We start from the raw sequence: 12,707 nt of genomic DNA on the forward strand, positions 1-12,707 counted from the left end.
TTCACATGTCATTCTTGTTTGCAATTCGTGACACGTTCCACAGTGTACCTCAGTAAGGCAACTGAACACCAACATCTGAAAGATCTCAGGTTTTAAACACAAGCAACAAGGTGATGCAACAGGGAGAATGATGTTACAGCAAAAAATGCCCAAACCTCTATTATGTTAGCACGGAGAATAAGTTAAGTTTTCAATACTTATGAGCATTTCTAATACAAATTTAGAAAATGTAGAGTCTGGTAAACTTCATAAAGAAACCACATTTCTTGGAAAGCAAGGAATTCAGGAAAAGCTTACGACCATCTTTCTTAATATTTTATTATTTTGAAGGTAACCTTATACAATTGGACTAATTACTTGTTAATATTGGGAGCTGACACTATGACCAGCTTCAAATAGACAACATTCAACAAAACAACACTGCTTTAGATGTTTAATGGCTCTCCTTGTTAATCCAATAATAACATATGTTTCAAACAAAAAATGACATAAATTTCAAACTTCCATTCAACACTATCATTACATAGACACAATTTTTAACAAGTAAATACATCAGTATCAAGCTGTCTTCCACAGCATTTCATAATTACTGGAGCTGCACGTTATATTTTTAAAGCGCGTAACTGGGCTGGCAAAAGACAAAAGCTGACATAATTGAAAACTCAATGCACAGTTTCTGCAAGTACAGAAAGAATACTGTATCATTTCTGTATGGTGTACTTAATGTGTGATTTCAGTTTTAAAATTAAACCCATGCCACTAGACTGCTTTATATTAGTTGCTTCCTTCACGTTTTATCAAGTCTCAAAATGAAAGTCAGTGTCAAATCTGGTCCTGCTTCTTTGTTAGGAAGACAGCTCTTAAACTTTGCGTAACTGTAAGCTAATAGCAGCAAAACTGTTCCTGTCCTGTTCACCTCCAAACAAATTCAATAACTGGTGGTGAAAAGAGGACTGAATAACAAGAGAGAAAGGCAAGATAGTGGTAGAAAGACTGTAAGAACAAGAAGAGATAACAATAATGAGAATTAAACAGCAAAAACAATGACCTATTGTGCTCCACCTTAGCTTACCTACCACCAGTCAGAAGTACTTACTACTATAGTTCTTAATACTAAAGAATATTTTTAAATATTCTAAAATATTCATAACAGCATCTACTAATCTCAAACTCAGAGCACTCTTCTGTTAATGGTCAATGACAGGAAAGCTTATTTCAATTGTGAAGGTCTACACCAATACTCAAACAGATGGAAAACACTAAAGATAAAGATCTGTCTAGATAAAAAGAAAAAAGAAAATAAAAGCCTTCCAAGAAATCAGACTTAATGACCACTGCAACTTTAGATGACAGCAGGAAAAAAGCTGATAATTGTTAAGCACAGAAGTAGTAGTATTCTCCAGCATACTGTATCTGGATACTTATAGTCACCTGTAAGTTGTAATCTTTACAGCATACTTCTCAATAATTTGCAGAAGCTGAGTCTTCCAGTCACTTACATTAGCATTGCTCCACATCCAGAAAGGAACAGACTGAAACACAGAGCAGCACGCGTAATACTAACATTTAAGGTGACAGTTGCTAAAAACACATTCAAATATTTTTGACAAATGAAACTGAGATTACAGCGTGTAAATAAATAAAGATTTCTTCACGAACATACAGCCAAGAAGAGCGTATGTAAACAAAACTTAGTCCCTTCCACCGAATGAAATACAGTAGACAGAAAACTATTTTGTCAAGATAATTATGAACAGAACTCTCACTCAGCAGGATACCTCATGCCATTACTCAGAGTTGGATCTCATCATTTCTTTTTCAATGAAATTCCTTCTGATTTCCTCGGGGCCTTCAAAGGAATCAAAGTAGTACAGAAAAATGGGTGACGTTTATTGGTGTGCATCTGTTGAGTTTCCTGTGTTGTGTCGACGTCTATGTTTTTATCATTGCTGATGAAGAAGTTTGAAAACAGGTCAGCTGCAAGTGCATGCTGCTTTTAAATTTGTTTAGCAGCTCTTCCAATAACCTGCAAAAAGAAATTATTTACAACTTCTGCAGATTCTGAAAAGATTGCCAAAAATGTTGACTATTCTGTCTGTGACTTCAAATACATTGCGTGCTTAAATAAAGCACCTACAATTTGATCAGGTTTAAATACCTGAATCTTACAGCTACCGAGAACTACAGCAACTATGATGGGATGATCTGTGATGAGAGGAGGGGATACAACTACACAGATTTCATCAAGGCTATAAAATAGGCTTTTATATGCCTTTCCATCCTCATGAAGATCATTTTCCTTAAAGAAATGCATATGCAAACTACAATGGCAAAATAAATGGAAAAGAGGATGATACAATACTGCTGTGAGAAAACTGTCAGACTATAAAAGACAGACTACAGTGCCATAAAACCTGTATCCCTATAACAGCTAAAGCTTTTGGCTTGCAGCTGAATTGTGAATGTGAGTTATACAGCTTGTCTCTGGGAGGTATTCCACAGATTCTTGTTAAGGATCACGGCCGAAAGATCAGAAATGGAATGGCTGTTCCAGGAGAATTATTAATTCACTGGCAAACACATACCTTTAACCTTTCTAGATAACAAAGTATGTGTGAGCTCATTTTGGAAAATAGCAATAGTTTGTTGCCAAAAGGGTACATGGTACAATGGATGATATTTATTATAATTCTCAGGCTGCAGTTTTGATTACTAAACAGCTAGTAACAAAATAAATTACAGTGAATGTCAATTAAAAAAACAAAACAAGAACAACTTGCACCACAAAAATTAGCATCAGCTTCTTCAGAAAGCCCTTTGGAAGAGCATATGGACACATTCATTATTTAGCACCACAGTAATGACTGAATAAACAATCAGCTCTAAATTGGTGCATAAATGTATATTATTTTACATAAATACATGTAGATAGATTTTAATGAGCTGTGTGGGATGATGACAATTGACTTCTAGCAACCTGAGAAATGCAACAAGTTTTATGCTGTCTAAGGCTCAGAATTCTGTGACAAATGTAAAAATGAAGTAGCTCTTGATTCTCATCTGTCTGACAAAGTTCACATACTTGTGACTAAGGAAAAAAAATCAAAACCCAAAAAACCCTACAGGTGTTGCTGAAAGTCTGAGTTGAAAGAACTGTCTCAAAACTGATTCCTGTCTTTAATTAGGCCAAGTAAGGCAGCAAAAAGGTATCTTGAGACTTAAGTCTTGTCAAGAGTAGTTTCGAATAGATAGAAGACATCTGGGAAAAGATGGTTTGCAGACCATAGGTTGTACAAAGAAGCTCTACTTTTTTTCTAATATACTGACAACAAATCTATCCTAGTTTTACCATATTATTCTTTATCAAGCTATTCTTGCAAAATAAACTAACAAACACTACATTTAATGCAGTGCAGCAGCTTGGTTCTCAAAGTTTGCTATGGTGGGGAATTAAGAACCCCAAATGCCTCCTCCTGATGTTAAGAAAGAACAAAAGACTCTACTTGTTTCTAAAAGGAAGCAAGCCAATTTTGCGAGTTGCCCAAATATCAGCCACCAAAAACTTGCACTTTGTTACTTAGTATTTTCTTTATTGCTGCTAAATTCGGTACGATAAGACAATATACCTCACAGAAACAAAGATCAGCGTGGAAAGCTGAAATGAACTGACATTATAATATAAACATAAAACTACAGAGAAATGATCAGACTAGAATGAGAAAGTGACATATGCTACAAAGCCACTGGTCCTCTTAATAAATTAATAGGCCAAATGAACAAATATTCAGATAACATTTAACACTGTCCGAAGAGCCTTCTAACACTATAAATCCAAAGGGTCAAATACAGTAAAACTTAATCCTCTTCTAGTAAAGCTCTGATATGAAGGTAAATAGCAATGGCTCCAGAAAGCAGAAGAAAGACAAGAAGGTGCAGTATACTCACTTTTTGTCAGCTCCACTTGAGATCTGAGGCAAAGCTTCCAACGCTTGCTTAAAGCTTGACCTGTAAGGAAAACAAAAATACTCATATTCCCTTGGTGAAAGTCTCACCCTTCAGCTTCTCTCTATCACTTCATAGAACTACACTCTATTTTAGCCCTTCTTATTTCAATATACAACAGAATGTTAACTTGGCACTTGACGTTCATGTGCAAATTAAACAAAGTGGCCATGGGCTCAAGCGGGACTCTCAACTCTCCAAACATGATGTAAAACAGACACAAACAGGAGATGTTCAATCCCCTGCTGATTTAAAACAGTGCCTGATGCCTCAGACCCTTGAAGAATTACAGATAGTTGCTAGCCTGCCTTGTGCCTAGAACATAGCGAAGGTCTTCTGGTCCAACCCTCCTCTCAAATTAGGGACAACTCTGAGGTACAGGAGGTCTCTTGGGGCCAAGTCAAATTCTCCACGGAAGGCAGTTCCACACCTCTCTAAGCAACAGATGTGGAACAGAAGAGCAAGGAATGATGCAACTCCTGCACAGACTGATATAATCTTCTCAAAAAAATTAAAATGGTGACTTTATGCCAACTATTACCAGAAGAGTCCAGGAATAAAGAGGCATTTATGAAGCTCCAGCTTCCACAGTTCACTCTGCTGAATCATATATTGGTGAGAGACAACAGCAATTTCATTTCATGGTGCCAAATAGCTTACATTTAGGTCTATGTCACTGTCAGGCACTCAGAACACGGAAACAAGCTTTTTGAAATTGAAATCAGTGACAACATAGAATACCATCATATGTCTTTATGAGGGCCTCATGTCCTGTAATGCCTCCTAAAAAATACTGATCAGATAAAAAGATTAAATTGCAATCTGTGTTAATCCTACCAAAAGCGTAGGCAATCCCAAAAATACTCACTCAGGAACTTCAATTAATCAGCATTACTCAAAACTGCTGACAGCTACCATGGTTTGTGTTTTTACATGCCTTGACTGCATCAACCACTGATGCTGCTAGCACTTTTCTTTCTCCATTATACTACTGTATGTGTGAGCAAGTCCTCCACTTATCTGTGGTCTTGCACCTCACTGACAGATTCCAAAAAACCTTCTGAAGCTTTTCATTCTAATAGACAGTGTAAAGCTGAATTCATTCTCTCTCATGAGGTCTGTCAAAAAGAAGAAGGATAGTATACAAGCTTGTGGAAAGCCCTATTCTCCATGTGCTTATAAGGGGATCCTATCAGTGTCTGGTTCTACACCCTCCCTGAAGCGCCTGGCAGACTCTCTGTGGTGTGCTTTAAGACAAATTGGATAAAACTCAGTGATGACTGCTTTTGCTATTGCATCAGTTTCCTTAGTAGGTCAACTAAGTCGTTTGGGTTTTTTTCTACCTCTCATTTGGTAAGGACGAGGAATACCTAGTTTGTGCCAACAAATTCAAATCAACTGATTAACCTTTAGAAGTAATTAATTTTCCACATACATATGTAGTATAACACATACTTTGATCAATCTCTTGAAAATCCTTAATTGACATCACGTATTTTTGCACGTTTAGAAAAGATTCCATTACAATGAAATAGTAGAAAATGTAGCAGAACTTACTTGCTGTCGGGAGTTAGATATATGGCCACCGTATCCCTCAAAGCACAGACTTCCAGTCTTGCCTAAAGACAGAAATACAAATACTGAAACAATGACATAACACCTTCTGATCAAGAGAATACCATTATCCCAAACCTTCATCTTTCTTGGAAGTAAAAAAACATGCTGCAGTTGTGAGTAGCCTCAGCCTGTAACAGTTCATTTCCTGTATTTTTGGTTGCCACACTGCTTTGTCAGTTAGGAGACTGCAGTAAGGAACAATTTCATACTTTTGATTCAAGTCAAACGGTTTGTACAGTCACTATGCAGCAGTCTAAAAACATTGCTCTGTCTCCCAGTAACAGCAATAAAGCTTTGATTTTGCTCTGTCTTTTCTATTCTGAGATAGGAAGGAAGAGGGATGCAATCTTAAAAAAAAAATAACACAGTGAGCTTGACTTGTCACTGAATGGCTTGCCCAGGGAGGAAGGAAACAGGAGTACAAAAGTCTGTCAATATATGTTTTATTCTTGGCTTTGCTGTTGAATTTATTTTTATTTTTTTCCATCAGATGAGGAGGTAGAATGGTTCTGGTCTGCTTCTTGTCTGTCACCTGGTGGGCACACAAGCTTGGGGATGTCACTCCTGCATGTCTAGGTACATGGCAGGAACTAGATGATCTTTAAGGTCCACTCCAACCTAAGCCAACCTGTGATTCTGTGATGGATTTCACCTTGACCACTCTCCACCATACATGAAGGTAGACAATGAAATCAAAGATTAAACAAAGTCCATAGATCTTCCTTCAGTCTTTGAAAAGTAACTGTTCTCATCACAGAAGTTTTATGTGAAACAAAAATATTCTGAAAGTGATCAAGCATTTCTTTTAAATGATAAAGTGAATTTCATCCAAATTCAGATTCAGTTCTTGTTCATCATGAAGGTACAATTTGCAATTTAGTCTAGTTAGTAATTACAGATCTATATTTAAACCAAATTTATACTTACATTACTTTTCCAAAACAAAACTTTTATAATGCAACATAACACTTAATTCTGATTTCAATTAAAAGTTTTGGCTTTTATGTCTTCTCCTTGTCTCTCCTCTAGGTAGAAAGCCGAGAGATTAATGCTTTTTTCTTGTGTCAGAACATTCTGGCACAAAATTCAAGATAGCTACCCACCAATTTTATACCCATTAGAAATGTTATCTCACCACAGAATGTTTCACCTTTTTCTGTATAGTGCTCTAAGCAGAACAGTCTGGGACTTGAGACTCAAGTCCTACACATGAGATTTTGGAGTTTTTCCTAAGTTCTAGGAGATAGCAGTAGAATGTGTTGAGTTGGAAGGCATGCATAAGGATCACTAAGTCCAATTCCAGTATCATGGGACAGTGTCATGTTCTCAGATTTCACAGCCTAAATAAATATGATGTGAAGGCAAATCCTGTGAAAATATGGGTTACTTGATGTGGATATACAGATTCAGACTTCTTTTAGGGAACAGGTCTCTTCACTCTTCACTGACCAGGCCTAGATCACTCCCATGCTGCTGCTGACTGCCTTGAGTTGAGTGACATAGATTTTCAGTGTTCAGAAGAACAGAAAAGGAACAGAAATTTAGAGAAGGGAGAGAAATTCCTTTCATTTATGGGTGTAGGCAGCGAGTTCATACGATGGGTCAGTTTGTCAAAAATGATATACAGATATTTCTGCTGCTGATCACTGGTACTGTTTTAAACTAGCAGTAAATCTTATTTGGATGTCATCTTCCTATGTTAATTGTCTGTCACACGCAATTACTAGCAGCAATTGGAAAATAAGGCTTTCATTTGGTTACTTATTTTCCCATGATAATGTAAGAATGCTGTCACAGACAATAAAAAATGGGGGTCGGGTATTCCTGCTTGTTACAGTGACAGTAATCACTAAATCAATGGGATTTGCTTTTTAATACTTTTTTTTTTCAATCTTTCTTACAGAATCCTTTAAAACTTATTCAGTAGTAAATACAACTACCAGTTCTGTCACAAATGAAGAGGGCTGTGTAAGGGTATCTGTTGTACAGAAATAGTGATCTGGCAAGTGACCAGTTCTGCTAAGACCTACAGGATCCTACCCCTATTGCATTTTCAAGATTTAAACTGTCAAAATATCATAAAATTGCTTCTTTTCTCTTTAAAACAAAACTGTGATGAGACAAAGATAGTTCATTAACATTTCAAGCAGATATCATTATGGTAGTTTGGGCAGCTTGATCTAGCCACAGATACTTCTGCCCATGGCAGAGTGGTTGGACTAGATGATCTTCAAAGGTCCTTTCCAAAACCTTTCAAAACCTTTTTATGATTCTATAATGCTTTTTACCTTATAGGATATGGGTAACCCTTTATGCACTTAGATATAAAGACAATGCTAAAATATAATTAAACCCATGAATTAATATCCCGAAGGGCATTCAACCATAAATCTTAGAAAGAGGTTGCAGTCTCCTAATCTTTTACCTTGTTCTCACTGCTACAAGAAATCCAACAAATACACAGGTTATACTGCTCTGTTATTTTCTATTCTAAACTCCAACGCTTGACAGAACAAAGTATTCAGTACCTGTAAAGCTCCATTTCTGCTGAACGATGAAACACACTGCATCAGCCGACTCAGTTCTTCAGAGACTGCTTCTACAATCTTTGACATTACTCGAGGAACTAAATCTTTGGAAATGGTAAACACCTGATTTTTATAAAATGAGAATCATGAGCACATTACCCACATTAAAAGAAGCATTTTATGAAGTAACATTTTGTTAAAAAAAACATAAAGCGCTTTGATTGAAAGGACCACTGTCAATGGACAAAGCAATTTCAAACCAAGAGGAACCTGAAGCATTTCTTTTGGCACTTGCCCCGTGCTTTGACCAATTACCTCTGTTAATAGCAGTGTCAGTTATGTACTATATGATACTGACAACTTTCTCGCAATGCCTAAAAGCAGTGGGATGCCAAAATATCTGCTCTCACACGATGCTTGCAGGTAGTCACGTCACTGCTTTGTGGATTGTACCAGGCTGGGTGACTGACTGACCTGATTATGCATTCAGCAACATTTTAAAAAAGCATTTCATGATTTTTTTTGGAGTCCTTTAGATGTGGCAAAGACTCAGCTGCACACTCGCCTCATCACAGTCAAACGGCAAGTGTCTTGATGCTCTCTGGTGGAGATGAGTCTTTGAAAGGGTTTGTAAGTACAATGGTGGCTTTTCATTCAGATATTTTTCCCCTACTGAGAGTTGCTTATTCCCAGGCAAAAACATTATGTTACTGTTTTTTCCATGCATTAAGATGACCCTCTAAACTATTTATTTACAACTTTTTAAAGTGATGCTTGGATCTGCCATTTGAGGTTCAGAACAGCAACTGCAACATAGCATCATCATCACCACAGAATTAAGTTTTTAGATCAGTGCCTAAAGAAGAACCTGAAGTAACTGTCTTCCTTAAAGCTTACATTAAAGAAGTGAGAAATTGTTGGTGAATTAAAGTATGGTGTTCCACTTAGTACTGGAGAAAATGCAGGCCAAGAGACTGGAACATAGGAGGAAGTGAGATTATAGGTTAAACAGATCATGAACTTACAGGTGAACATAAAGTTGCATCAAAATTGTATAAGGTTGGGAGGAAAGATGAGAAAAGATACTGACAGTAATGTGACTAGAGTGCTAAAAGAAAGAAAATGAACTGGATAAAATTTGCAAGAAATGCTTCCCTGATTTCTGCTTTAAAAAGACCTAAAGAATTAAGTATTTGAATACTTTTTCTTGAATAATATCAGACAAGGAAATGTAGTAATTAAAAGAAGATATCCATACATGCATGCAGAAATAAATTTAAGGAAGCAAAAATGAATGCATGGTTTCTTATCAATTTCCAGTAATTTCAGAAATGAATTACATATTGGAGTCCTATAAGGTCCTTTCCGAAAGGGCAATTTGCACCGCAGATAAAAAGCTGATCACATATGCGAGGGCTGCTCCGAAAATACTGCCTCCACAATGTTGGTGGTATAGCAGTAGAGGCTGAACTTTCTCACTGATACTCATTACATGCTGTTGCTGTGTGACAGAGCGCAGCAGAGGGGCAGTCTGACAGAATGGTGTCTGACATGAAAATGCATACGAAGCTTAAGTGTGGAAATGAATTCCTTCAAGTGGAAAAAAGGGCACCCAATGGTGTTCACTGACACTTGCTTTATGTTTACAGAGACCAACCAGTGGATGCGAGCAGTGAGGCAGTGGGTGGTGCATTTCAGAAGAGGTAACAGTGCCAGTGGGTCACCTCTGTCGGTGCAGATGTTTATGGCAGGCTCTTGCTCATCACTGGTGAAAATGCAGAGCTACTGCTGATGACTGTATTGAAAAATGTTGTGTTTTAGCTGACAATTTGCTCTATCAAATAGTCTTATTGCAGTTTTTCTATCTGTTGTAGCTTCCAGTGAATTAAATAGGAGGCATTACTTTTGGAGTGACCTATGCATACCACTGCTATCACTGCTAATTCAACACACAGCCTACTTTGTGTTCTGACCCACACAAGCAGGGCAACTGACATACTTAGCGGTACAGTGAAAAAAATCCCAACGCAATAATTTGTAAAGGGGTCATCTTAATCAGCAGCAAATACCACAGAGCAATTCAATACAGCATACTAGGAACACATGTACAAATTTTCTACTGAGAAGAGAGTATTTGCGCCCCTAACAAGTACTCTTGATGTTACTATACAGAATCCAGGAAAAAAAAAAGTTCTCAGCAACAGTGAATCATCACAAATTTGCAATACAATGTCCTTATTTTGATTTCAGTTAAACTTGAATTCAAAGGCAGGAAAACAGTTTTCTTTCCACTTCAGATAATGCGTGCTGTTCAGCTGATGGTTAATTTTTGCTGTTTCAAACTATAGAAACTTACAGCCTTGTGAACTAAACTTAAATCTTACGCAGCTAAGAGAATTTTGCCAGAAAACTGTGTAAATGGGAGTTTCATCTTGACACACATTTTCACATTTCTGCAATATTTCACATATCAAAATTTACGAAGCAACACTCTATTTGGGTCAAAGTCAGTATCAGTCTCAGTAAAGGCAGTAAGGCAGTGCACCTTTCTGCAGCAGAATTTTAATAAGAAGGTCTGTTAACAGGATTAGCTAAATAAGTCACAGGTGGCTCTGAATCTACAAAGCTCGTTTTTATTTATTAATTTTAACTATGCTGAAAAGCTGCAATAACAAATGCCATGTTGTTTTTTTTTGTTTTGTTTTTGTTTACTTCTTCATTAAGAAGCATTTGGTAAAATCACCAATGCTTGTTTGAAAACTGCTGCTGTGTAAGTATACACTGAAAATCAAGCAAAAATATTGGGAGTGATAAAAGTAACTTTTTGGAAAACATTTAATTTACTATGATTTCTTTTTTTTTTTTTTTTTCAAATTTAAGGAGGAGTAAAACAAAAACCTGAAGTGAATCTTACCAGGTTTTAGATATATGTGAGAGTTAGAACAGCTACGTTAGTGATATTTTGGAGGTATTTCTGATAATACATAGAAATACAATCACAAACACATAATGCCATGAACAACAGTAATCTGAAACACTCTTGTTGGTCAGAAGGAAGGAGCTTACAGAAGAAGCTGCAATTAAGGCACTGTAGAAAACTGCTGCGTATTACCATAAAAGACCAAATAACTGCAACTCTACAAGCTGATTAGTTTAATAATATGTATTTTAATATATACTCCCTATCTTGAGCCACTGTGTTCCTAAGTATTTTGAAGGCTGTGTCATACAGAGACTACAAAGATTTCTGTTTAGCTTTTCACTTTTTACCGTAGATACAAGAATGTGACATACACATTGCCTTTTCACTACAAATGATATATATTGAAAATTTCTTTGAAATTGATGCACAAACTTTTCTCTATTGCTGTGCAAAGTAAAGTTAATCAGAGAAAGTGAGGATTATCTTCATCACTTTGTCCCCCTCTTCCTCCCTCTGTCTCTCTCCTTGCCCTGTATGGAAAGGGAGGAACTCTGCTTCAGATTTTGGCTTTCTTTTTCAGAGAGTGGAAAGAATAAGGTACTCCAAAATGAATAACAGTGTCACCGAGGATAAACAGGAACTGTTTATCACTTTCTGCCTTTAAAAAAGTTAGCAGTTTCATACTTGGTTGGCTAAAACTAACGCAAAGCACTTACACCAATAACGAAGATAATTCAACAGATGGATGGTTTTCAGAAGTATGAAAGACAGAATTTACCAAGCACAGTACACTGAAATTATTTGTATGAATGTAAGCATTAAAAAATCTGAAGCTGTCTCACCTCTGCATGCACAGCAATGATATTCACTAACGCTTCTTTCAAATAGTTTCTGACACCTGAAAATAAAAACAAAAAAGGTAATTAATTACTTTCATTCTGTTGTCTCAACAAAGTCATAACATTCTCCTGTTCAATACTGTACTTTTTTTTTCATTCCTTTCACTAGTACTTTTGCAATCAGAGGTAGAAAGAGAAAGTTCTATAGCCACACCACTAGTCTATTTCCTTTTTCAAATCAAATGGAGAAAGGTACATTTCCCTACAGCAAAAGCAGGTTCCTGTTTCAGTATTCTTCTCTGGCAACCCAATTTCACCACTGTGCAATTTAATAAAAACCTAGCATCATTAAGAAATAACTTCTGGATGTCTTGCTGGAAGACGTACTGTGGCAGAGAACATGCACGACAATTTGGTAAATTCTAAGGAAATGGAAGAAAAGGGTTTACATACAGTAATCATCATGAAAGTGTCACTACTTTATACCTTTATATCATTACATAAACAACTATATTATTATTGTAGATGGAAATAGCAAGGATTTTTGTTTCTCTATAGGTGCTTCAGAAGATATTACTCATGACAGTTTATAAGAAGATGTCACACCTTTCTTAGTAGAAATTTCCTCTTGGGGAAAGTGAAGAGATCAAGCAATTTATTTACCAAGCAGATGAAATGATTGTCAATTTAGAAAATACTCTGAACAGGAGGACATTCAGCAGGGTATGCTTTACAGCCAGGACAGGCTCTGATTCCCCTATGCCACTGTGGATCTGGAGTAACTTTGCAGAACTAGAT

General features: G+C 36.6%; 1 protein-coding gene across 1 annotated transcript in view; it reads right to left on the minus strand.

The window, feature by feature from the left end:
* Positions 1 to 310: 310 nt before the first annotated feature.
* EXOC2 (exocyst complex component 2) overlaps positions 311 to 12,707 on the minus strand; it is a 132,696-nt gene continuing 120,299 nt past the window's right edge. Inside the window, exons 24-28 of the mRNA XM_042869566.1 lie at positions 11,913 to 11,968; positions 8,148 to 8,270; positions 5,560 to 5,621; positions 3,946 to 4,005; positions 311 to 2,026 (exon numbers count right to left, since the gene is read on the minus strand). Coding sequence (XP_042725500.1) covers positions 1,933 to 2,026; positions 3,946 to 4,005; positions 5,560 to 5,621; positions 8,148 to 8,270; positions 11,913 to 11,968 — 395 coding nt within the window. The 3' untranslated portion in view covers positions 311 to 1,932. The remainder of the gene's footprint in view (positions 2,027 to 3,945; positions 4,006 to 5,559; positions 5,622 to 8,147; positions 8,271 to 11,912; positions 11,969 to 12,707) is intronic.

Source organism: Lagopus leucura, unplaced genomic scaffold, assembly GCF_019238085.1.
Source record: "Lagopus leucura isolate 7727_CA_CO unplaced genomic scaffold, USGS_WTPT01 Super-Scaffold_100002, whole genome shotgun sequence".
Lineage (NCBI taxonomy): Eukaryota > Metazoa > Chordata > Aves > Galliformes > Phasianidae > Lagopus > Lagopus leucura.